This window comes from Rattus norvegicus, chromosome 1 (genome assembly GCF_036323735.1).
Source record: "Rattus norvegicus strain BN/NHsdMcwi chromosome 1, GRCr8, whole genome shotgun sequence".
In the NCBI taxonomy this organism is placed as follows: Eukaryota; Metazoa; Chordata; class Mammalia; order Rodentia; family Muridae; genus Rattus; species Rattus norvegicus.
Window position 1 is genome coordinate 80,663,195 of NC_086019.1, and position 23,424 is coordinate 80,686,618.

The 23,424-nt window shown below is 37.8% G+C and overlaps 1 protein-coding gene across 1 annotated transcript; it reads right to left on the bottom strand.

The window, feature by feature from the left end:
* Positions 1–19,105: 19,105 nt before the first annotated feature.
* Positions 19,106–20,020, bottom strand: Vom1r40 (vomeronasal 1 receptor 40). The gene has a single exon (XM_006228159.2). It carries the CDS (start codon positions 20,018–20,020, stop codon positions 19,106–19,108), a length of 915 nt encoding a protein of 304 aa, XP_006228221.2.
* Between the last annotated feature and the right edge of the window lie 3,404 nt (positions 20,021–23,424).

The window sequence follows — 23,424 nt, forward strand, 5'->3', positions numbered from 1 at the left end:
CAGGGATACAAAAGAGTGGAAAACAAGAATGTTTGTACAATTACAAAATCTGAAATTGAGAGAAAGTAGTATCAGAAATAACAGAAGAAAAAAGCCAACACTAATACCATGTTGTTGAGATGCTTCATCTGCAGTGCTGCTCACACACTTCCAGGCCTTGTCTGGTTCTAATCCTTCTTGCCCTGTCCCGTGTTATTTGCTGACAGAAGGGATTTTCAATTTAAGTCTAGATATATAACACTCTCTACATTAGTGACTGAGAACTTATAAATGACTATCCAGCAATTATATGGCAGTGCAAAAGTACTCAACTCACAGGAGCAAATATAATGAAGAATTAGGAGGGAATGTTTAGAAACCATCTGTGTGAGCTCACAGTGTCACAATAAGGGATGTATAGGCACAAAGGACCAATGATAAGAACATGAAGTTGGTTCCTGACCTTGATAAATGTGGAATATCTAAAAAAACGTTTCCAATACCCTGATATCCTTGAGATTTTCTGTAAACTCTGATTAACAATTAAATTGAGAGCCATAAAGAGGAGATGAAATGAATGATGTTTGTCTCCGTTTCCTCAAGTTATATTTTCTAAAGGATGTATGACTTTTTTACTGTACAGTTGTCATTCATTCACTTTTTATAAACATACTGTAGCCCACTGCATGTGTTTAAATTAATTTATAGGGATAGTTAAATGTATAACTCCTTATTTGTTGTTAACTTGCTCTGAATTTCCTTTCAGTGGATAAATTTACATGCTTTAATTTGTTTTCCAGTATAGACTTAAGAGCCAATTATGTCTATGGGGATTCTTTTGCTACCTGGGCCACACTCTTAGGGAAAACTTTTTTCCCGTGTCCAGAGACCATGAACTGTCAAGACTACCTCAGTAAGTGCTGGTGTGTCAAGAACTCCATTCCCAACATGCTAGAATGTTGAATGGACAAATACTGTATAGATCATATGCAGGCAAATACAGCTGTTGCCACGGCATGAGTACAATCACCCTGTCATAATCACTAGATACTATTTTTTTCAGATGATCTCTCATACCTGTGCCTTTGATTGTTAACAGATGACAACATCTTAACATCACTTACAGTTTGATATGTACACAGATATGAGATTCCCAGTAGGAGCTAGGAACTGGTGCAGAATAACAATACTATCAACACCTAACCACTCACTTATATCTCTACCTAAAAAACAATATTTAATATTAAATTTGGGGAAAAAAGAGTGACTCAAATGTCCAGAAATAGACAAAAGAAATCATATATACTTAAGGTACTACAATGAGGGGATATGAATAAAAGTTACAATGTTACATCATTACCTATTCTATAATACAATGTCACTCAGAGCAAATTAGCATAAGTAAAAGTAGGAGTTAAAGGTGTTTAGTATGTAGAGGGAAAGAAACCCAGTGTAGATTCTATAGGAAAGTAAAGTGGTGTAGAAGCTAGTGCTATTTACCAAAAGTTAGTATTATTTTACTTCAACAAAATTGAAAAATAATTACTAAATACTAATTGTAATATTACTGAATCTCCCACATGTTGGATCATGAACTCCTGTTAATCATAATCATAAATGGTGTAGAAGGATATACGAACATGAGAGGGTATAAAGCTATACCATTCTGAGAAAGAAAGGTAGAGAAGGAGTCAGGCATTCTATCCCAATTCACTGCTGACTCTCAGAAATTATCACCAAGAATCTCAGGAAGATTCATCCACTTATCTCTTCAAGACATGTTGTGTTTCAGTGAACAGAGCTTCTGATCCTAAATGATATTTGTGTACAATTTAAATCCACCTGATAAAACAGGATTATGATTATATCCATTCACCCAGCAAAAAATTAATATTAATTACTTGAAAATTAAAAGGTTAAAATTCTCAGACCAACATGTTAGAAATACAAGCTATAGGTAGAGAAAACCACATTCATAGAACAGGAAAAGAATCAAGATCTAGATTTCTCCTGAGAGACATAGCCAGAATATGGCAAATACATAGGCAAATGCCAGCAGCAACCCACTGAATGAAGAATGGGACCTCTGTTGAAGGAATCGGGGAAAGGAATGAAAGAGCTTAAAGGGGCTTGAGACCCCATATGACAGCAGTGCCAACCAACCAGTTTTTTCAGCAACTAAGCCACTACCTGAAGACTATACTTCGACTGACCCTGGGCTTCAACTGCACAGGTAGCAATGAATAACCTAGTAAGAACAGCAGTGGAAGGGGAAGCCCTTGGTTCTGCCCAGATTGAACCCCAGTGAACGGGATAGTTGGGGAAAGGGTGGTAATGGGGTGAGGATGGGGATGGGGACACCCATATAGAAGGGGAGGGGAAAGAATTATGGGGATGTTGGTCTGGAAACTGGGAAAGGTAATAACAATTGAAATGTAAATAAGAAATACCCAATTTAGTAAAGATGGAGAAAAATAAATTTAAAAAATGTAGGTCATTAAAGGCTTTCTGCACTTCAAAGAATACTACCAGGCAAATGGCAATATGACCTTAAGAATAGGGGAAAATCATTCACTTCTGTGTTTTACTCAGGAGCTTAAAATTTAGACAGTATGAAGAAAAATAAGGTCTAACAGTATCTTTACAATCTTTCTAGTCAAAAAACAGGTTAATGGAATGTGCAAGCATTTCTATAGAGAAAAGAACACTAATAGTTTTTAAACTAATATTTTTAAAAGTATTCAATATATTTCTCTATCAGCGAAATGAAAATTACAAATACTTGGAGATGTCATTGCATGTCAGGAACCATAATAGGACAAGCTAATAAGTAGCAGGTAATCTTCCTTAGATGGTCTACTTCAGATTATAATATAATCTGAAACAGATTCACTCTTATTAAGCAAGGCCATAAGATAATTCATTTTTAAAAAGATTCTTGCTATTAATATGCCTTTCTTTCCTGTTATTATTAAACATATATAAAGCATTGCTTAGATTCTTGTTCTTGCCTCTTGATTCAGTCCTTCTTAGAAAAATATTCATAAGAAGAACTACAGAGACAAAATGTGCCGCAGAGACTGAAGGAAAGGCCATCCAGAGACTGCCACACTTGGGGATCCAGCCTATATACATACAGCCACCAAATCCAGAAAATATTGCTGATGCCAAAAAGTGCATGATGACAGTAGCCTGATAAAGCTGTCACGTGAGAGGCTCTGCCAGAGCATAATAAATACAGAGGTAAATGTTCACAACCAACCATTGAACTGAGAAGGGTTCCTCGGTGGAGGAGTTAGAGAAAGGATTGAAGGAACTGAAGGGGTTTGCAACCCCATATGAACAACACTACCAACCAACCCAGAGCTCCCAGGGACTAATCTATCATCCAAAATGTACATATGGACAAACCCATGGCTCCTGTTGCATATGTAGTGGAGGATGGGCTTGTTGGGCACCAATGGGATGAGAAGGCCTTTGTCCTGCCAAGGCTGGACTCCCAGTGTAGGCAGTGTCAGGATGGGGAGACAGGAAGAGGTGGGTATATGGGTGGGGGAACACCCTCAAAAAGAAAGGGAAGGGGGGAAAGGAAAGGGATTTATGAACTGATAACTGGGAAAGGGGAAAACGTTTGAAATGTAAATAAATAATCTCTAAAAATTCAAAAGTATAGATAAAAAACAAACATATATAACAATCCCTAGGTATTAACCCACCATATGAAGCAGATCGCTGCAGATCTATAAAGCTGTACTGGCTTGTATTGGTGGTATGTAGATAAACATATGACTTCTTAAGTCTTAATGATGATTTTATACACGTTACTAAAATTACATCAGTGATCATTAACCTTTTTTATATTGGGACTGCTATTAAGTTCTTTTCTATTTGTCAGGACACACAAATGCTGAAAACAATCCTCATTATTTAATTGAGGAAGTGTAAAGTAGTTAGTTGATTATAGAAATAAATACAAAGATATCTGAAAAAAACAAAAATAGGATTATACTATAAGGCAGCTATATAATTTCTTGGCATATAGCAAAGAACTGTAAATACTATCACAGAGATAATGAATGTTCATGTTAACTGCATCATAGTTTAAAGTAGCAAATTCATGTTGTTCAGCATGAGATAGTGTGAGTGTGATATCTATACACAGTATAATTTTTTTGAATCTAAAGTTTAAAGTGACCTCAGGCAATTTTCAGAAATTATATGAAATCAGAAAGACTTTAGACAGGTTGCTTAGACTTGTGGCAACAAAATATCACAAGCTCTTTCTCAAATAGGTACATATCTGTATGTATATAAGTGTTGATGAAAAAGTGTATATGAGCTATGAAACTAGAAAGCAGCTCAACTATGGGGGAAAAGAATTCCTGAGAAATCAATAGGAGGGAATAAATCACATGTATCACAGAAGTAAGAAAAATATGAGGAATGTATGAAGGGGTAAGAGTGTGTCAGGAAAATCGAAGAAGAATCTGTAAGAGAATAATGAAAAGTAAGTTTGTTGGAAAAATGTAATGATGAGATATAATGCTATGTATGCTCAATAAAAAATTTAAAAACCAAGCTAAATTCCAAAAAGAAGACTATGGTTTCAGAGTAAATTTTGCTCTGTACTGATAAAAGATTTTTTTTTATTAACTTGAGTATTTCTTAAGACTATACTTTCAGGGATCATATCTATAGTTCGTTACTGATAAAAGATTTTATAGTCAATGATGTAAAATTAACTTACAATTCTTAAAATTTCCATTGTAATTCTTGTTTTATTTGTCTTATATAGTAATTTTATTATATTGGAAGGTCTGAGAGTTGAACACAGGGTCTCATGCATGAAAGATGAGTACTCTGCCACAGAACTGCAGTCATTTCCTTTTTATTTGAATCATACATTAGTTAGAGAAATTGCATTGTAATGGCATTTGGGATTCTTATATTGTGGTGGTACAGAGTCTGTACTGTCATACTATGCAGAGAAAAGTCATGTTATATCACTGATATATTACTTGAAGTACATGTTATATATGTTCTTTCCTCTTTGCTGTATAAAATGTTAATTTTAATTTTAATATTAATAATTTCCCCAAAAGCAATGCTTTTGTTAATATTTTTTTAATTTTATTAATTTTGTTTCCATTAAATATATTCTGCTGTAAAAAGTTATCATGATATATATGCCCTATGAACATAAAATACTTTTTCATGGGAAAGAAGAACTACTATTTTTTTCACCAATTCCACTTCTAAGTGTGAATTAACATGTAATGGGTTGGTCTGGTGCTGTTTATATACTAATGCTAAATACTGACTTTTAAAGATTACCTTATTGGTTTCCTCCCATAAGGAGATACTCACATATACCAAATGATGCTGTGTAAATTGTCCTTCCAATTTAACTGGCCAATAAATGGTTATGCCCTGTGATTCAGTAGTAGATGGAGAAAGGTAGGTCTTGAAAATCATGTGAGGGGTTTGCAGATTGAAGGAGAGAAAGAAGAAAGGAGACAGAATAGAGGAGACTGCCATGAGAAGAGGGTAGATAGAATACAAGCACCTGATCAGGAAAAAACTTCAAGTTATAAGGGACTTGTCTTGTGTTAGAATTGCAACTCATCTGTACAGATCACATAAGGCCAGTACAGTTCCACAGGAGAGAAGTTTATTGTAGGGGAAAAGGACATAGGGGACTGACAAAAGAAGAAGAGGGAAAGAGAGCAAAGGTCAACAGGTGTCTGCCTTTTATTTGGGCTGTGACATAACCACATTACTGGCACAGGTAAAGTTGAATGCTAGGAATGTATCTATTGCGATTGCCATGGCAACAGAAATGTAGGTTCCCATCAAATATGGGTGACATCATCACTGTACTGAAAGGTGAACTGTAACCATAAAGCCAGTTTCTAATGTAAAGCTAGTTCCTGATGCCAACATATCCCCCTTTTTCTCATCATAGAAAGAAGAATAAAAGATGGGAGGGGGAAGATGATGGTGAAAAAATGGGGGTGTCAGATCTCTTAAACTGCTTCCTGCTGTCTAGGGGTGTCATTAATTTTGGGCTGTAGCTGAATTTCACTATCCAGGTCTACTTGATAAATGTTCACATCAAGCTCCACTGTGGACAGGGGCTGGTAATGCTGTAATAGTAGCTGATTAATAGTTTGTTTAGACATTTTTTGTATTTATCATTGAGGGAATGTAGAAACAAGATTAATGAGGCGGGGTTCAAATATTAACCCAGGAACATGACTAGGAAATGCATTACAAAAAGGAGTGTCCACTTCCATATAGGGTTTTTGAAAATCCAGGAATCAGAGGCCTTACTTTCCCTGATTGGTTGACATACAAAGAACATTCTTCTTAAAGGAATGGGAAAAGACCACCTCCTTTAGCTGCCAGGATATCTAGCCCCTCATAGGTTCTTAAGCACCTCAGCTGCCAAAGAATTAATGTGTTTCTGGATATTAAGCATGGTTTCAAACATCTCTTGAAACCCATCCTAAGCTCAGAAGTGAACTTATCATATTGGGATATGAGAGTAGTTATTTCTGCAATTCCAGTACCAGCACCTATATTCATTATTCCTATAGTGACCAGGAGTAGCACAACCTGAACTTCTTGTTTAATGTTAGGCAGCTATTCTATCTATACCTGGGATTGTTAGGGGCTCATTTCCCTGAATTACTCCTACTTCAGGGAAAAGGAGTACCAATGTGAAAACGCCTGACTAGCTGGCAGGTGGGTGATAATATATCTGAGGGCCACAAATAATTGACATATTGTAGACTGTGGGACATTGTGGGAGAGATGACGTATTAAATAGTGTGGTTCTATTTCAGTGTAGAGAGCTTAGCATTCCTACAGAATGTGTCCTGAGGTCTTAAAACAGTTTACCATTCAAAAAAGATAGATAGAAGAAATATATGAAGTCATCACAACATAAGAGTCAAGGCAACTAACAGAAGGTTAGATAACATTATTTGGCAGTATCACTGGATAGACTGAAACTGGCAATTATAAGTCACTTCCAGGAGGTACACATAGCCAGCAATCTTTAAAACAACCAGGTCACGTGATATTAAGAAGTTGGTATTCCAAGTCAGGGTCTGAAGCAAAAGTCAAAATGACAAGTTAGTGATGTTTATGAGTGGGGATGTCAAGACGGTAAGGACCTCAGATGAGTGTTTGATTACTTCTACTTTTCCAATATCTAGAGGTTGGGCAATTGCGACATATTTTTCCTGTATGTATAAAGTACTTACTGGAGACACAGCTTGGTTTTCATGGTAGAGCTTATCAATAACTTCTGTCTCCTGTCTCCCACTTGGAATTCCATGGGTCTTTTATGTAGAAAAAGAGTGTCTTGCATTGTTGATAGAACAAGCGATTTGTCCATGATCCTAGCATATGTATTTTGCAAGATGAATATGGGTAGTCCATGGCCATTTTTTTACAATTTTTGTCTACTCAAAGAGAAAGCAAGTAAATTTGTATCAGGTTCTTGCATCTAGAACCGATGGAGCAGTTTTCTGAGCCTAAATGGAAATACCGTTTATTATCAGTGAGGGCTTCTTGAACTTCAAATATCCAGATGTAAAGGCTACCCTGGAAGAATGAAGAGGGAGGTGAGGATAAGAAGCCCATGTCCTATCCATGGGCTAATGCAGTGAGGTCAAGGGCAGCTGCCAGAGTGGAGTCTCATTTTCTGGGATTGGGGACAAGATAGGTGGTTTCAACATCTTCTAGAACTTAAGAGAGCATGTATTTATAGGGTTGATATATATATATGAATAATTTTTAGGTGGAGGGATGATAGGTTTGAAGTAAGACAGGTGGACCCAATCAGAGATTACCTTGAATTTAACAGCTGTAGGGTAGGGGACACATAAATTATTTTGAAAGGGCCCTTCAATTTAGGAGAGAGGGGTGAGGGTCAATGTTCTGAAGAAGATAGAAAAAATTGATCTCCAATGTTGATAGGCAGTGGACAGGGAATAGTGTATGGCCATGGTAGATGGTGGTCAGCAAATTTCCATAAGAAAACATAGGTGGCAAAGTAATGAGATGAGTATATGGTCTCGAAGGAGAGAACATTTAGGGGACAGACCAGGAGTTAAGACCAGATGTCCATACATGAGTTCAAAAGATGAGATGAGGAGAGTTTAGAGCCTGACAAGAGTGAGAGGAAGGAGTTTTACCCAATTGAGGTGAAGTTTCTGCCATAGCTTCACAAGAGCAGTGTTCAGAGAACATTTTGTTCTATCTACCTTGCCTGAAGATTGGTTGTGGTAGAGACTATGAAAATGGCAGGAGATGTCTATGGCTTTAGATGGAGTTTGAGAAACTTGGAAAGTAAATTTTGGACTATTTTCTGACTCGAGAGAGGCTGGGACACCAAATTGGAGGATGTTCTCTTAGGAGAAGAGTTCATAAACTGTCTAAGCATTTGTGTTAGTTGTGGGCAATGCCTCCATCTACCCTGAGAAGGTTTCCACCAAGACAAGGGTGTAATTGACATGTTTAACAGTGGGCCTGTGATAAAGTCAAGTTGCCAGTCAGTTCCAGGAAGAGAACCTCTAGCCTGACAGGTTGGAAAAGGGTTGCTACAATATCTTTAGTTGGAGTCTGACATCTGACAGATTTTGCAAAAGGCAGTGATAGATTTTAAGAAATGTATGTCCTCAGGAGAAGGGTATATGTATGTCCTAACAAAATGAGACAATGCTTGACTGTTAGGATAAAATAGTTGTTGAAGACAGGACAGAGTTTGACAAGTGTCAGGAAGTGAGTGTGGGGATGCGGGTTAGAGTGTAAGCATGTCCTGGAGAGGAGAACATGAGTTAGGCTACTAAGGGCCACAGCTCTAACTGCCTTGCCAGCTCAGTTGTTTTCTTTGGAGACAATAGAGTCATCTGTCTGGTGTGATCTACAATGAACAATCACAATAGCTGAGTGGAGATGGGAGGCCTTTAGCATGGCAATAATTTGGTTTGCATAACTTACTGATCTTCTTTTAGTCATAAGTAACCTATGCTCCTTCCAGATTGCAGCATGGAACAGGAGGATGTGAAAAGCATATTTGGAATCTTTGTAGATGTTAAGGATTGTCCCTGTGCCAGTTAAAAGGCACCAGTAAGGGTCTATTAGGCCAATCTGTTGACTAGCAATATGAGCAGGACGAGCCTGGGTCTCAGACACTTCTGTGTCTGACACTATAGCATAGCCTGCTCTTGCCCCTTCATGTAGAAAGGAGCTTCCATAAGTATATGACATGTAGATGGCCTGAGGAAGTGTACACTCCTGTATGTGTGAAGGATGAGGGAATAGTTCCTCTAAAGTTTCAGTGCAGGACTGAGATAGGTAGTGGTGAGTATTTGGTCCAGGAAGAAGAATGGAAATATTTAGAGCCAGGCAAGATTGGAAGGTGAGTTTGGAGTCTTCTATTAGTCCAACCTGAGGAAGGTAGAGTCTGTAAGTCTTTGAAAGTTAGGAGCTGTGATATGTTATAAGTAGAGAAGACAGTTATAGATGATCCAAAAGTTAGGCTTTTTTTCAAGTCTCAAATAAGGAGTTCAGCGGCTGCTAAAGCACAGATACAAGGTGCCATTACCGGGATGTTTAGATCTAGGTTGTATTTTTTATTTTTTCTTTCTTTCTTTATTTTTTCAGAGCTGAGTACCAAACTCAGGGCCTTGCACTTGCTAGGCAAGTGCTCTACCACTGAGCTAATTCCCCAACCTAGATCTATTTTTTTTCTGAAATCTATGCTACAGGTACAAAGGAAGGTCCCAATTAGTGACCTAGGACTCCAAGGGCAAATCCCTCTATTTTTCAGTTATGTAGAGGGAAAAGAAAAGGCTAGGTCAGGGAGATGTAAGACTGGGGCCTTAAGGAAAGTCTGTTGGAGTCTTTGAACAGCTTGATAGCAGGTTTGAGAAGAGGTTCAAGGGTAGGTTAATGCTGCTTCATATAAGGGGTGGGAAAGGAGGGAAAAATAAGGAACCCAGCAATATAAAAAAAAGCTAGCTATTACTAGGAATGATAAATTCTCTTCTTTTGTAGAAGGAACAGTTCGAGATTGAATCAGATTCTTTCTATCTAAAACAATAGCCTTGCTGGTTGGGGTAATAGTTATTCCCAAATGAGTTACCTGAGGAGTGGACAGGTAGACTTTAGGAAGTGGTACCCTGTAGCCTCGACTGGAAAAAAATTCAAAAAAGCAGATGTGTCAGCGCTACTAATTTTTAGAGAAGGGTTGCAGAGAAAGATGTATAAGTAATAAACACTCTTAGATTTAGTGAGAGACAGAAAAGTAAGTCAGAAGCCAGGACCTGGCCAAATAGGTGTGGGCTTTCCCAGAATCCATGAGGTAAAACAAACCAGGTAAGTTGGGTAGAGAAGTGGGTGTCAGGATCTAGCCAGGTAAAAGCAAATGTATTCTGTGGCTAGGCATCTAGAGGGATAGAGAAAAACACATCCTTGAGATCTAGGAATGAGAAATGGGAAGTCCCTGAGGGGATAGTGGAAAGAAGGAAGTAAGAGGTAGCCACACAGGATGTAGGGTAACCACTGTAGAATTAATGTATCTGAAATATTGAACCAAGAGATAGATTCCACTATGTATTTTTAACTGCTAATATAGGGCTGTTAAGGGAGAAAGATGTAGGGAAAAGGAGGTATTTTTTCTGTTTTTTTTTTTGTTTTGGTTTTTGTTAACAGGTTAAAAAAATAGGGTTAAGTCCCCCGAAGAGGGAGAGAAAGGGGGAGGGAGGGAGAGAGGAAGGGAGGGATGGAGGGAGAGAGAGAGAGAGAGAGAGAGAGAGAGAGAGAGAGAGAGAGAGAGATGTGGGTGATATAACCTGATAGAGTCCAGTAATTGGATGACATCAGAAGAATGAGGTTTAGCAACAGAGGGGTTCTAGACATCCCAGACTCCAGGTTCAACCTGAGAATGTAGTAAAAAAAAATAATGTGTTGGTAGGGTTAGTAGGTTGACTTGCTAGAAGAAGGAACAGAGGGACTGCTGGCAAGCTTGGGTTTAGGGAAATGTGGGCAGCAAAGCAAATGGAGTCTCCCAACTTAGCTAGAAGATCCCTTTCCAATAAAGGGACAGGACCAAAGGTTGGCAATGCCAAAAAGGAATGGATGAGACATACAATCCTGAAAATGCAATTAAGTGGTAGGGTTTGGTAAGGTTGTTCTCCAACCCTGACAATAGAATTTATAAATAGGACCTCATGATACTACAAAGCTTCTGTAAGGAAAGCAGCACTGTTATTTGGAAAAGCAGTAGCCTATAAAAGGAAAAGATGTGGGTCCCAAAACTCTGTCAGGGCTGAGTAATTGGCACCAGTGTCCAAGAGGAAGGAGATGAGCCTCTCACATATCATGATGACTAATGATGGTAGTGGTAAGGTCAAGGGACCTTGTGCCTCTTCAGTAATCTATAGCCAAGCTGAGGAGATCAGCTGGAGAGTTACCTGGGAATGATTTCCCTTTGTCCTTTGTGATATGAGGACAATAAACCGCACAATGTCCCTCTTGATGGCATCTAGGGCATGTGGAGAATGGGGCAAGACCTCTCCCAATGACCTTGTTGATATCATTTACAGCAAGAGCCTGGTAGTCTCTGAGGCTTAGAAGACCAGAAGTCCAGTCCCAGCCTTTGCCAGCACATGGTATTTTTGTCTGTGGGCCTTTTCATCTCTCTCATGGTACACTTTGAAGTCCTATACCAAAACTTCTGCCTGTGGAGTTAGGGGCCCTGTCTTTAATCACCTAAGTTTAGTTTTTTATATAGGGTAGCTCTGGGTAAAAAGTAGGTCATCAGAAGTTGCTTTCATTCTGGGTTTTCAGAGTCTAGATTAGTATACTGTAATAAGGCTTTTGTAAGGTGTTCTAAAAACTGAGACAAGTTTCTTGTTTGTCCTGGATGACCTTTTGGAGTATTTCAAAATTTACTGGTTTTAAGTCTATCCTACAGAGACTGGCCAGGAGGCAAGTTATGAATCTATCTCTGGCTAAAATACCTACTGAAAAAATTATAATTTCATCGAGGATCTTGACCAGGTACAGCGTCAGATCAAATTGGATATGTTCCATCTGTTCAATGAGTCTCCTCTGCATGTATTCTTACCTGCTCCCAAACCCACCTACATTCCTCAAGAAGTAAATTATTAGAGAGGATCATATTTACATCATGTGAATTCACACTATAAGATTGAGAAATGTACTGAAACTCTTTAAAAATGGTGGAGGAGTTAGAGGTACAAGGACCCAGTTTGCTTTCTATTCAAGAAAGTTCACTTAATGATAAAGAAATGTGTTCTCTGATCAGGTCCTCTACCCCAACAACTTTCCATAATGGAATTACTGATGCTGATTCATGTGTCCCAGGGCAAGAGGGAGTTGGATGTTTGACTGTGGCCTTAGAGCACGTGATGGGAGGGCTAAAGGCAGGTGCTAAGACAGGACAATTGAAGCACCCTGCAACTGGCATGGGGGGAGGGGAGGGGTCTGGAGAGGTCAAGCAAGGGGGCTCTGTGGTAGTATGGTGAGAAAAAGAAGGCGAGGCAGCAGTTTGGTTTTTCGAAGGCATAGAAAAAGTTGTGTGCCAGAAAGAACGTGGTTTGTTAGCTGGATCAAGGTTTGTAGCTTTATATTGTGGAGGTTTCATGGCTAGGGAAAGTTGTGTTTGGGAACAAGATGAACACAGAAAGGAGTTGGAGGAAAGATAGGTAAATGCTTGGGCATAGGTGACCTCTTTCCATTTACCCGACGCTAGCAGTATGTATAAAGATCCCATAAAATAATTAGATCTAATGTGCAATTAAGTGGCTACTTACAACCATTGTCTAATGGGCACTGAATCCAGACCTTATTGCAGAGGTACACTAGAATCGACTCCCTTAAGTTGAGTATTAACTTTAGAGACTTGTGAATTTCCAGGAGACATCCCAGTGGGGAGCCTGACAGATGGACAAAGACAACGACCAGCTGCCCATTGGATGACATTCTAAATGAAATCTTGAGAAAATACAACAAGGAATACAAGCCATGCTAGATGTCCATGCCATCACATGGACCATCTAAAAGATACAGTGAATGCCAGCCTCACCAGAAAGCGTATCTACCTAAGCCTATGGTTTTCTGAATGGCTACAGGAGCCCTAGGGAGGAGGGTCAAAACTGCTTTCGAGAGGAACATCACCCAACGGTCAAAGTCTTTATCTTGTACATCAGCTAGAAGGTTCGTCATAGGGCCTGAGGCCATGAAATGCCAACCCCTTAGTCCATGAAATGCCAACCCCTTGGTCAGGCCTTTCTAGGGAACCAGGGCACTCCCGTGCTACTGGAGGAAAAACGTTTACCAATCTGCAAGAAGCTTGTGTGAGAATTTTGCTAGTCTTGTAGCAGAAAAAGTGGAACAGTACAGTTGGTGTGCTGGTCTAAATAAAGTTCAGCCTGCAGGGCTTAACTCAACTAGCAGAAGCTAGGTCACTAGTGAACCATTGCCACATCAGCTCACATAGTAGAAGTCTGTGTATCTTGCAGTGGCAGCAGTAGCTTGTGTGATGGAAGTCTGTTTGCAGCTACAGTGGCAGAAATCCATGTGGCAGAATTAGGGATGACAGTGTCAGCAGCTGTGTCAGCACTATGGGTCCCCACACAGTGCACAATGTCAGGGGAGTGTTTTTTTCCATGGTCAAAACCCACATAGTACAAGGATGAGAGCAGCAGTAGTGGTGTCACCAGCGGTGGTCAAAATCCAAATAGTGCAGGCTGGCTGCATTGGAGGTGGTTGCAGTGGTCAGTTGCCAAGTCTCCAAAGCACTAACTGGGTATAGAGATTCCCTGAGTGTCAGCACCAATGTGGTATCAGAAATGCAGCTCATCCAGACAGATTACACAAGGCCAGTACAGTTCCATGAGAGAGAGTTTTATGGTTGAGATTGCGGGAGTGGACAAAGGGTGCGACAAAGACACAGGGGGAAAGAGATTAGGTAAGGAGGGGTCTGCCTTTTATTTGTGTTGTGACTTAGCCACTTGCACTGTTGGTGCAGGTAAAGGTGGACTGTGGGAATGGAGGGTGATTGCCATGGCAGCAGATGCACGGGTCCCTGTCACCTATAGGTGATGTCACCATCATAACTGGATCACTGGATTAGGAGGTGACCTGCAACCAAAAATCCAGTTCCTGATTATAAAGCCAGTTCCTGATGCCAACAACTTGATAGGTGGAGAACAAGTTAGTTAGTATAGCTTTAAACCTACCCAATCTGGGCTTATGGTTTGTAAATTAAATATCTGGATGTTGTGTCTTTTAAAGGGGGTAGCTAGGATTATTAATTCTTTACACACACACACACACACACACACACACACCCTCACACACACACACACACACACACAAACACACACACACACAATCTCTCTCAGAGAGAGAGAGAGAGAGAGAGAGAGAGAGAGAGAGAGAGGAAGGCAGGGAGAGGAAATAAATCAGGGCCTTAAAGAAGAATCTCCTTAGTGACTTCCACATAACAATCATTTAAATTAGTTGAAAATGCAATAATTTCAAATGTCCATCACCAACAATAGTAATAAAAATCCATGAAGAAAATATTATGTTCTTTTCACAATGATATACCATCTATCTTTTTTAAAACTAATTGACATGCTCCAAAATACAGATACCCTGTAAAGGCCCTATGGTAAGTGCTATCATCAAATATATTGCTATATGACTCCTAGTTATTGTAACTAGAGAGATTATCTACAGATATTCAGACACTACAATGATGAGGGGCTAACAAGTGAACATAATTTATTCCACAGTCCCACATAATGGAAGGAGAAAACAATATTGAAAACCTCATATATATATATAGTATTAACATAACATGCCCTCCCCAAATATAAATGAATCCTGTATTGGAATTAAGAGAAAACATTACAATGATGACTGGCAGGGCTATTGGATAAAATGACTGTTTCAGGTACAAAGAGTTTTAGATTTATGATGAAAATGTTGTAGAGATCAGCTACAGGATATTAGGATCATTTTTTATTTCACTCACCTGTACACTCACAATGGTTGACATGATAAATATTTGTAGTTTGACATGCGTTCTAATCTTAAATGTAAGATCTTGAGGTTAATATTTGAGAAGTAACTGTTAGGCTGTGTACTACAGAGTGACAGTGATGGCAATCAACTAAAATCAACACTGCCAGGGTTCATAGGTCAGTAATATCAAATTTAGTGTCAAAATGACAAGTTTCTGTTTTTTGTCTCTAAGGATGAATTAGAAATGCATTGGATAAAAGGATGATTTGGTAGAATATTTTGTTTTTACTGCTTTGGTTTAAGTTTCTCTTCGCAACGGCAATCCTTGAATTCAGACAGATACATGATAGTTTCTGAAACTCTAGATATTCTACATTAAAATAGAAATAGAAAAAGTCATACATACCTGTATCTAGTTTCCAGAAGTGGACAGGCCTAAGTGGACTAGCTTCATATGACAAGAATAATATATGTGTATGTTCTTGCAAGTAACATGTGAACTGAAAACACATAAACAATTTTAGGGTATATGTAGTAAAACATAGTAATAATCAATAAATCATTTGTCATAATTCAGTTTATCTAAACTTCTACCTGGTTGAAACAAGTCCAACATATACATTTGTATCTAGGACATGCATACTCCCTCTGTTTTTAAAGACACACCAACACATAATTTATGGAAATTTACTGTAATTATGTGAGTCATGATATTCTCAGTTTAAAACACCAAAAATGTTTTTAAAACAATGTAAAAGAAAAATGAGCTAAAAGATCCTCATTTGCCTACACCATTTTAATTTCTATCCAGAACACATTCATCATGTCTATAAAACATCATGATTCCCTGAAAGATAATATATACTCCTTTCTCTGTGGAGAGTAGACTTATTTATCCTTTTCTATTTCCGAATTGTGCTTCAGAATCCTTCTGTATGCCACCTGCCCCCCCTTTCTCTTTCCAGTGTGCTAAGGAATGAGCCATATGTGAGAACACAGGTCAGAATCCTTGGGATATAGCAGTGAATTCAAAGACAACTTTGCTGTAATAGTCCATTTGAAATGTCTTGTATTCACACTAAAGCCCTGTAGATTCTGACCCTGCCCCTTTCTTTTCCATGTTTTTTTTTTGTTTTTTTTTTGGTTTTTTTTTTTTTTTTTTTTTTTTTTTGCTGACATGAGTGCTTTACAACTCAATTATAGATCCACAACATCATCTACATAGGGACTGAAAAACTATTCTAGCAATTATGTGTCAGTGTAAATGTGTCCACATCGGAAGAAAAATGTAATGAAAAAATTAGTAGTAATTATTAAGAATCCATATCTGAGAGTCCACAATGTCACAAGAGGAATATGAAGTCCCAAGAACCCAATGCCAAGAACATGCATTTAGTTCCTGTCTTTGATGGAAGTGGGGAAATTTGACATCATTCCCAATGACCAGACATCTTTGAGGATTTCATTAAACTCTGAAGAACAAATAAATTGATATGCATGAAGGAAAAAGATGCATTGGATAGTCCTTGTGTTCTCTTCTTCAAACCATATTTTCTAAAAGAAAGTTTAATTTTTACTGTGAAATTTCAGCATTCACTCTTTACATTGTAGTCCATTTAATGTTTTCAGACATGGAAAATTAATGTGGTAGTCTCTTTCTTGGAGTTACTAAGTGATGAATTTTTAAGTGGATTTTAATATACAAGAATTTAGCAAGACTTAAGGACAGATTATGGCAATTGTAGTATTTTTAAAATATAATATTTTCATGAATTCTTTAAATGTCACATATGTATACAAAATACTTAGATTTTATACACTGACTTGCCAATCTTCCTAAGTCCTGTAGATCGATTTCTATTCCCAAACAATACCGACTTCCTATATATTATGACTTATAATCCACCAAGTCAATTTCTTGTACAGTTATAGTCATAGGTGTGTTAGGTTATCCACTCATTCTTGGCTAGCCTACCTAAGGCCAAACCCTTACAAAAACTGCCTTTTCCTGGCCATGAACTCTCCACAGCTTCTCAGTGATGCCTGAGACGTCATCAACCCCTTCCTCATGCTAGAATGTCACCTTATCTAATACTATGTGTATATCTTTGGTAAGCAAAAACAGTTGCTTTGAGTTCATGTGTGCACTGTTCCTTTCATAGGCAGCAGATAGAATTTTTCTCTAATCCTCCCTCAAATGTGACTCTTTTTTTAAGTGACTTTTAATTTTTCCTTTTTATTTACCATGATATTACCTGAAGATTTGATATAGGGAATGATATAGACATTCAACTTGTGACTGGGCATTGCAGACTCACTTTACTTTGTCTAGTCCACTTTTCTGTTCATTTTACTCATCGTGATAATCACATTCCCAGCAAACAGAAACTTTTCTGAGGAGTTCCGAGTGTTGTACAAATCTCTGGATATAGGTATAAGAATTTGGAGGGTTGTTGCATTGATTTATCAAAATAATGCCATTTAATGTAATCAAGGAGGCTGTAGGGTTCACTATCATAAATTCCTGACCCAATTTCCAGCCTAAAATTCCTGTAGTGCAATGATTCTCAATCAGTGCATAGCAAACACTAGAGAAAACCTTTTTGTTCTAGTCTTAGAAATTTGCAACTATGAATGTATTTATCTTTCGTTATCTCTAATTTTGCTATGGAACAGTGACACAATTCCTAAGACCACAAGAAATAGTGTTTTCCCATAGTTACAACCAGTAGATTGAGAACTGCTCAATCCCCAAATGAAGCCATAACATTGCTAGTTACCCCAACAATCGTTGTGCTACCAATGGAGCAATATAGGTATCTTCCAGATTGGTCATTTTTGAGGTTCACTGTGTTCACAGCTGGGAAAGACTATCAATGTCTTTCTTTCTCCAACATCCTAAATGCATGTCAGCTGGTTTGAAATGGACCTAGCATGGATGAAATATTTTGTTCAATATGAGCTTAATTTGCCATTTCCCATGTCTAAAGCATGTGGTCATTTTAGCAAGAGAGCCTTGCCAAAAATTTCTGGCTGGTAACGAAGAGTAATGAAAGAATCTGTATTATGTGGAAGGTCAATAATCACTTAGATCAGAAAGAAAAGAGGGGGCATATTACACACGGAGTTTTAGGTGGCAACCTATGGCTTCTGAGATAAGCATAATAGTCTGTATAGGATAACCCCAATAAACACTCAAAGAGCCAGGGATACAGGGACCTCCTATATGCCTTTTACAACATCCTTACTATTTGGACTTCCTCCAACACCATACCCGGTCCACCCTTTTCCATTTCCCCATATAATAAAATGGCAAGTACTCTTCTGAAATTATGTAAATGTATCATGAACTTAAATATTTTAGGACTTGCGTACATGTATATGGATCCAAATAACTATGCATGTAAGTACGTATGAATGCACATATATGTATATGTATACATATGTATCTTTGTTGAGCAAGAGGTCAGACTTTTACATCAATTGTGGTATATATTAATGTATCTTCTCTTGATTAATTATGCATCTCAAAGTTTGGAATCATGTCCATAGAAATATAACCTTTATTAAAAGATCATTTTATTTATAGTTTAAAATCACATGAATGGATGTCAGGTTGACAGTATGTCCTAGTAATGGTTACTCTTCACTGTGTGTTTCAGAGAAGTTCAGCTAAGTGCAGAAGATTCACTTTGAATCTAGTTGATGTCCTCCTATAGGCTGGTATAGAGACTTAATGAATATTACCCCACCTTAAAAATTGAAAGTAAAAGACAACAGCTTGGAACTGTAGTTCCAGTGGATTGAACACACTCTTCTTTTCTCTGTGGGCAGCAGGCATGCATTTTGTTTGTATCCAGGCACACACACACACACACACACACACAACCTAAAATTTAAAAATAGTATCAAAAACTTCGTTCTGGAGACATGGCTTGGTGCTTGGAATCACTGAGTGCTTTCCCAAAGTTCCCAGGTCTTATTTTCATCATACAGGGGTGACTCAAAACTAACAATAACTTCAACCCTAAGGAGTACAACTTGGGGGAAGCTATCTCTTAACAGAGCAGGGTAAAAGCAGGCTGGAAATAGGCTTAATGTTGATGAGAAGAACGAAGGGACAAAATATGGGAAAACATATTTCTAGGAATGTAAATACACTTATTCCCCATAGCATTGGATATTTAGAGTAGGTTGTAAAGATAACCACAATAGAAGAGAATGAGTAAGAGACGACAAATGTGCACACCAGGATGAGGATTGTTTGGGTGGCTCTGTTTTCTGGTGATTGTTTTAGAAAATATTGACCATTATGAATATGTTTGACTTGTCTCTTGTGTCTGTAGAGTATACTCATCATGGAGACACTTGAGCAGGCCATGAGACCCAGGCACAGTCCATCAGAGAAGCATAGTAACAACATATACAGTGCAGTTGCAAAATTGCCTGAAGCAAACCATGAACAGTACCCATAACTCACCACATTAGTTACATTATTCTTGTAACTGGGGCCTGACACTCTTGCTGGAGTCACGATGTTTAGAAGCACATGTACAAGCCAACTGACTGAACAGGAAGGACCAATGTACTTGATGACTCTGTGTTTAAACATTATCCATCTGGAGTGATTAGGGCTGATTGTGATTGCTTGGAAGCAACTCAGTAGGGACATTGCATAAAGGGACATCCCCCTTGTAATTCTGTATATATACACTATCAGTTTGCATGCAATGTCATCCAGGATATTTTTAAATCCATAATCTGCCAATGTCTGCGGAATACCTCTTGAGATGATAGACAAGCAGTTGGCAAATGTCAAGTGCTGAATAATCAGGTCTTTGGGCATTAAACTCTTTCCAGTGAACAACAAAATCACATAATAAAATAGTATAGAAGAATTGCCAAGCATCCCCACTGTAATCTGGGAGAAGAGAAAAATTCCCATTGCAACATTTTCAGAAGTCATTTTTGTATCTAGGAAGAAAGTAAATCCATTGTTATGGCCACAAGTCCCTAGAAATACATTGTCAGTGTGCATTTTCATGATATTAGTTAAACTACATTTTTACATTTATCTAGATCACCTGTTGAAGAACGTTCAAAGCTTTGCTATTTGCTAAAGGAAATAGTCCTTATCATTTAAATGGAAGGTTTTGGATATGTTTACTGAAAAATAATGTTTTCTGGACAAGATGTTGCATGACCTTCAGCATAGCAATCAGGAGATAGAGGCAGACAGACATTTGGAATTAAGAATAATCAAGTTTGCAGAGGTATTTCCAGGACATCCAGGGCTAAACAAAGTGAAACTATTTCTTCAAAAGCACAAATAAATAATTAGTGTTCTCACTGTTTTTGACTAGACACAATGATCTGGGGTCAATTTTGAAAAAGAAAATGAATTTTTAACATCTGCCATTATTTCTGAAATTTCTTAAAATTTGGTCTGTTTCTTTGTATTTAAATTGTAAGTATTATACCCCAAGATCTGGTTGTCCACAAGGATGAGAGAATCCTCTTGTATACCTAGTAATGGCTCGGAAGAAATATCATATATCAGGGTTATTGGCATGGAGTAGACATACTAGCATTGAAGGTAGATACCTGCCCAACACTAATGTTGATTGAGGCATATTGAAAATATAAAATTTTGTGTCCTTTATCTGGGAACTGAATGGTCAAGGTGCATTAGAAACCCCTGACTGAAATTAAATATTTTGTTCAACAGAAATTCACAAAAATCAGAAGTCAAAATTCATCAGTAGAAACTGAAAATACCATTTAGAAAGAGTGTTTAAATATTCAGTACATATAAATCATATCTTATGAGAGATTTTAAATGAGATTTTTAATATTTATTTGGTTTCTAATTATGTATGTTCTGGGGGGTTGGCATGTGAGTGGAAGTGCCAACAGGTTCATGTTTTTGAGGTCTTCTACAGCTGGTTTTGAGCCACAGACAGGAGCAAGGAATTGAACTCAAATCTAAATAGATACGGAAACTCTTAAAATCTGGTTTATCCCGCTCTTGTACAAAAATATTTGAAACTATATTTTTAAAAAAATGTAAAATATAAAACAAATGAGAGATGGATTCAAGATAAATAGATATCCTATAAACAATTCAGATGTACAAGATGTGTCCAGAATAATGATTAACATCACAAACAATTAAGGTAATACATTTAGGCTGTGTAAACCAAAGCTGCGAAATGAGATCATCATACTATATAAACAGCTATTAGTCAAAAATAAATTAATATAAATAAGAACAGTATTTAAAGATGCTGAGCATAGGGTAAAAGAAAAAACTCAGAATGGGCTTTATTGGTAAGTAGAACGTTGTAGCAACTATAGAAATTAATATTGTTTTTCTTCAACAAACTGATAAATCATTACCAAGTTTCAATTATAGTGTTACAAGAATCTTTAGACTGATGGGATGAAAAGCCACCCAGGGAATGGCTACTTTTGAGTAAGAAGGATAAAGAAAGGGTTTGAATTTCCTTCTCATTGCCCTACTGGGTCTCAGCAGTTATCTGGAAGAATTTAAAAAGACAAGATCATTTCTTTCTTGACTGTTTGGTGGCTAGAACTTCTGACAATTAAAGAATTTGCAGAAAATCGATAATCACTTGCATAAAATATGGATTATGTTTATATCCTGTCAATTTGTATAAAATTAATGTTAAAATATTGGCCTTTCAGTATTCATTGCACCCAGAGCTAAAGATGTCCCACAGCCCTTGGTACACAAATCTTGCCCAGAGACACCTGATTTCCAAGAAGTACTCTTATTCCTAAGTCCACAGGTGAGATTCCACTTTTGAACCAATAAATGTTCAAAGATGGACTGTCCAGGAGCACACAGGGCACAGAAACCTCAGAGCAGCCTGGAAAATGTTCCTTCCTGTCTCAATCTGTGCCCAGAGATAAGGTTGCCCCAAAGCCTCCTTATACAAATCCTGCCCAGAGAGAATTGGATTCATAAGAGTGCTTTCACTCTTAAGTCCACAGTTGAAACCTCACTTTTGCTCCAATAACTGTTCAAAGAGTAACCTTCCAGGAGCACACAGACAGGGCACCTGAACTGTGGAGTAACCCGGGACAAGATCTTTCCTGTCTCCAGCTGCAGCCTGGAGCTAAGGCTGTTCCACCGCAATTCATACCCAAGTCCTCTCCAGAGAGCACTGGTCTACCAGTAGTGCTCTAACCCCTAAGATCAGAGGCTCACATGCCCACAGGAGCAAAAGTTCCACCCAAAGACAGAAAGATTAACTAACACCAGAGATAACCAGATGGTAAGAGGAAAACTTAAGAGCCTAAGCAACAGAAACCAGAGCTACTTGGAATCACCAGATCCAAGTTCTCCCACCATGGCAAGCCTGGATACCCCCACACACCTGAAAAGCAAGATTCTGATAGAAAAACAAATCTCATAATGATAATAAAAGACTTTAAGAAGGACATAAATAATCCCCTTAAAAAATAGGAGAACACAGGTAAGGAGGAAACACAAAAATTCTTAAAGAACTGCAGGAAAACATGAACAGGAGAAGGAATTGAAGAAAACCATTCAGGATCTAAAAATGGAAATAGAAACAATAAAGAAATCACAAAGGGAGACAACCCCGGAGAAAGAAAGGCTAGGAAAGAAATCAGGAGTGAACAGAATACAGGAGATTGAAGAGAAAATCTTAGGAGTAGAAGAGCTCATAGTTAAAGAAAATATAAAATGCAAAAAGCTCTGAACACAAAATGTCCAAGAAATTAAGGACAAAATGAGAAGAAAATCCTAAGAATAATAGCTGTAGAAGAGAGCAGGTATTCAAAATTTAAAAAGCCAGTAAATTGTAGAATTAAACTTCCATAACCTAAAGAAAGAGAGGCACATAAATGTACAAGAAGACTATAAAACTCCAAAGAGATTGGGCCAGATAATAAATTCCTCCCTTCACATAATAGACAAAATACCAAATGCACAAAACAAAGGAAGAACATTAAAAGCAGTGAGGAAAAAAAGGTCAAGTAACATATAAAGGCAGATGTATCAGAATTAAACCAGATTTCTCAACAGAGACTCTGAAAGCTAGAATACCCTGGGCAGTTGTCATCCAGACCCTAAGACATCGCAAATACCAGTCCATGCCATAGTCGGAAAAAAAAGCCTCAATTTTCAAAAATAGAGAAACCAAGATATTCCATGAAAAATCTAAATTTACACAATATCTTAGAACAAATCCAGCCATATAAAATGTAATAGATGGAAAACTCCAACACAAGAAGAGAAACTATACCCTAAAAAATGCAAGAAAATAATCTTTCAACAAACCCAAAATAAGATACCAAGACAAACATAACTATACCTCT

Excerpts from the sequence above, each read along its gene's own strand:
- Vom1r40 (XM_006228159.2), bottom strand. The coding sequence starts at position 20,020 with ATGACTTCTGAAAATGTTGCAATGGGAATTTTTCTCTTCTCCCAGATT.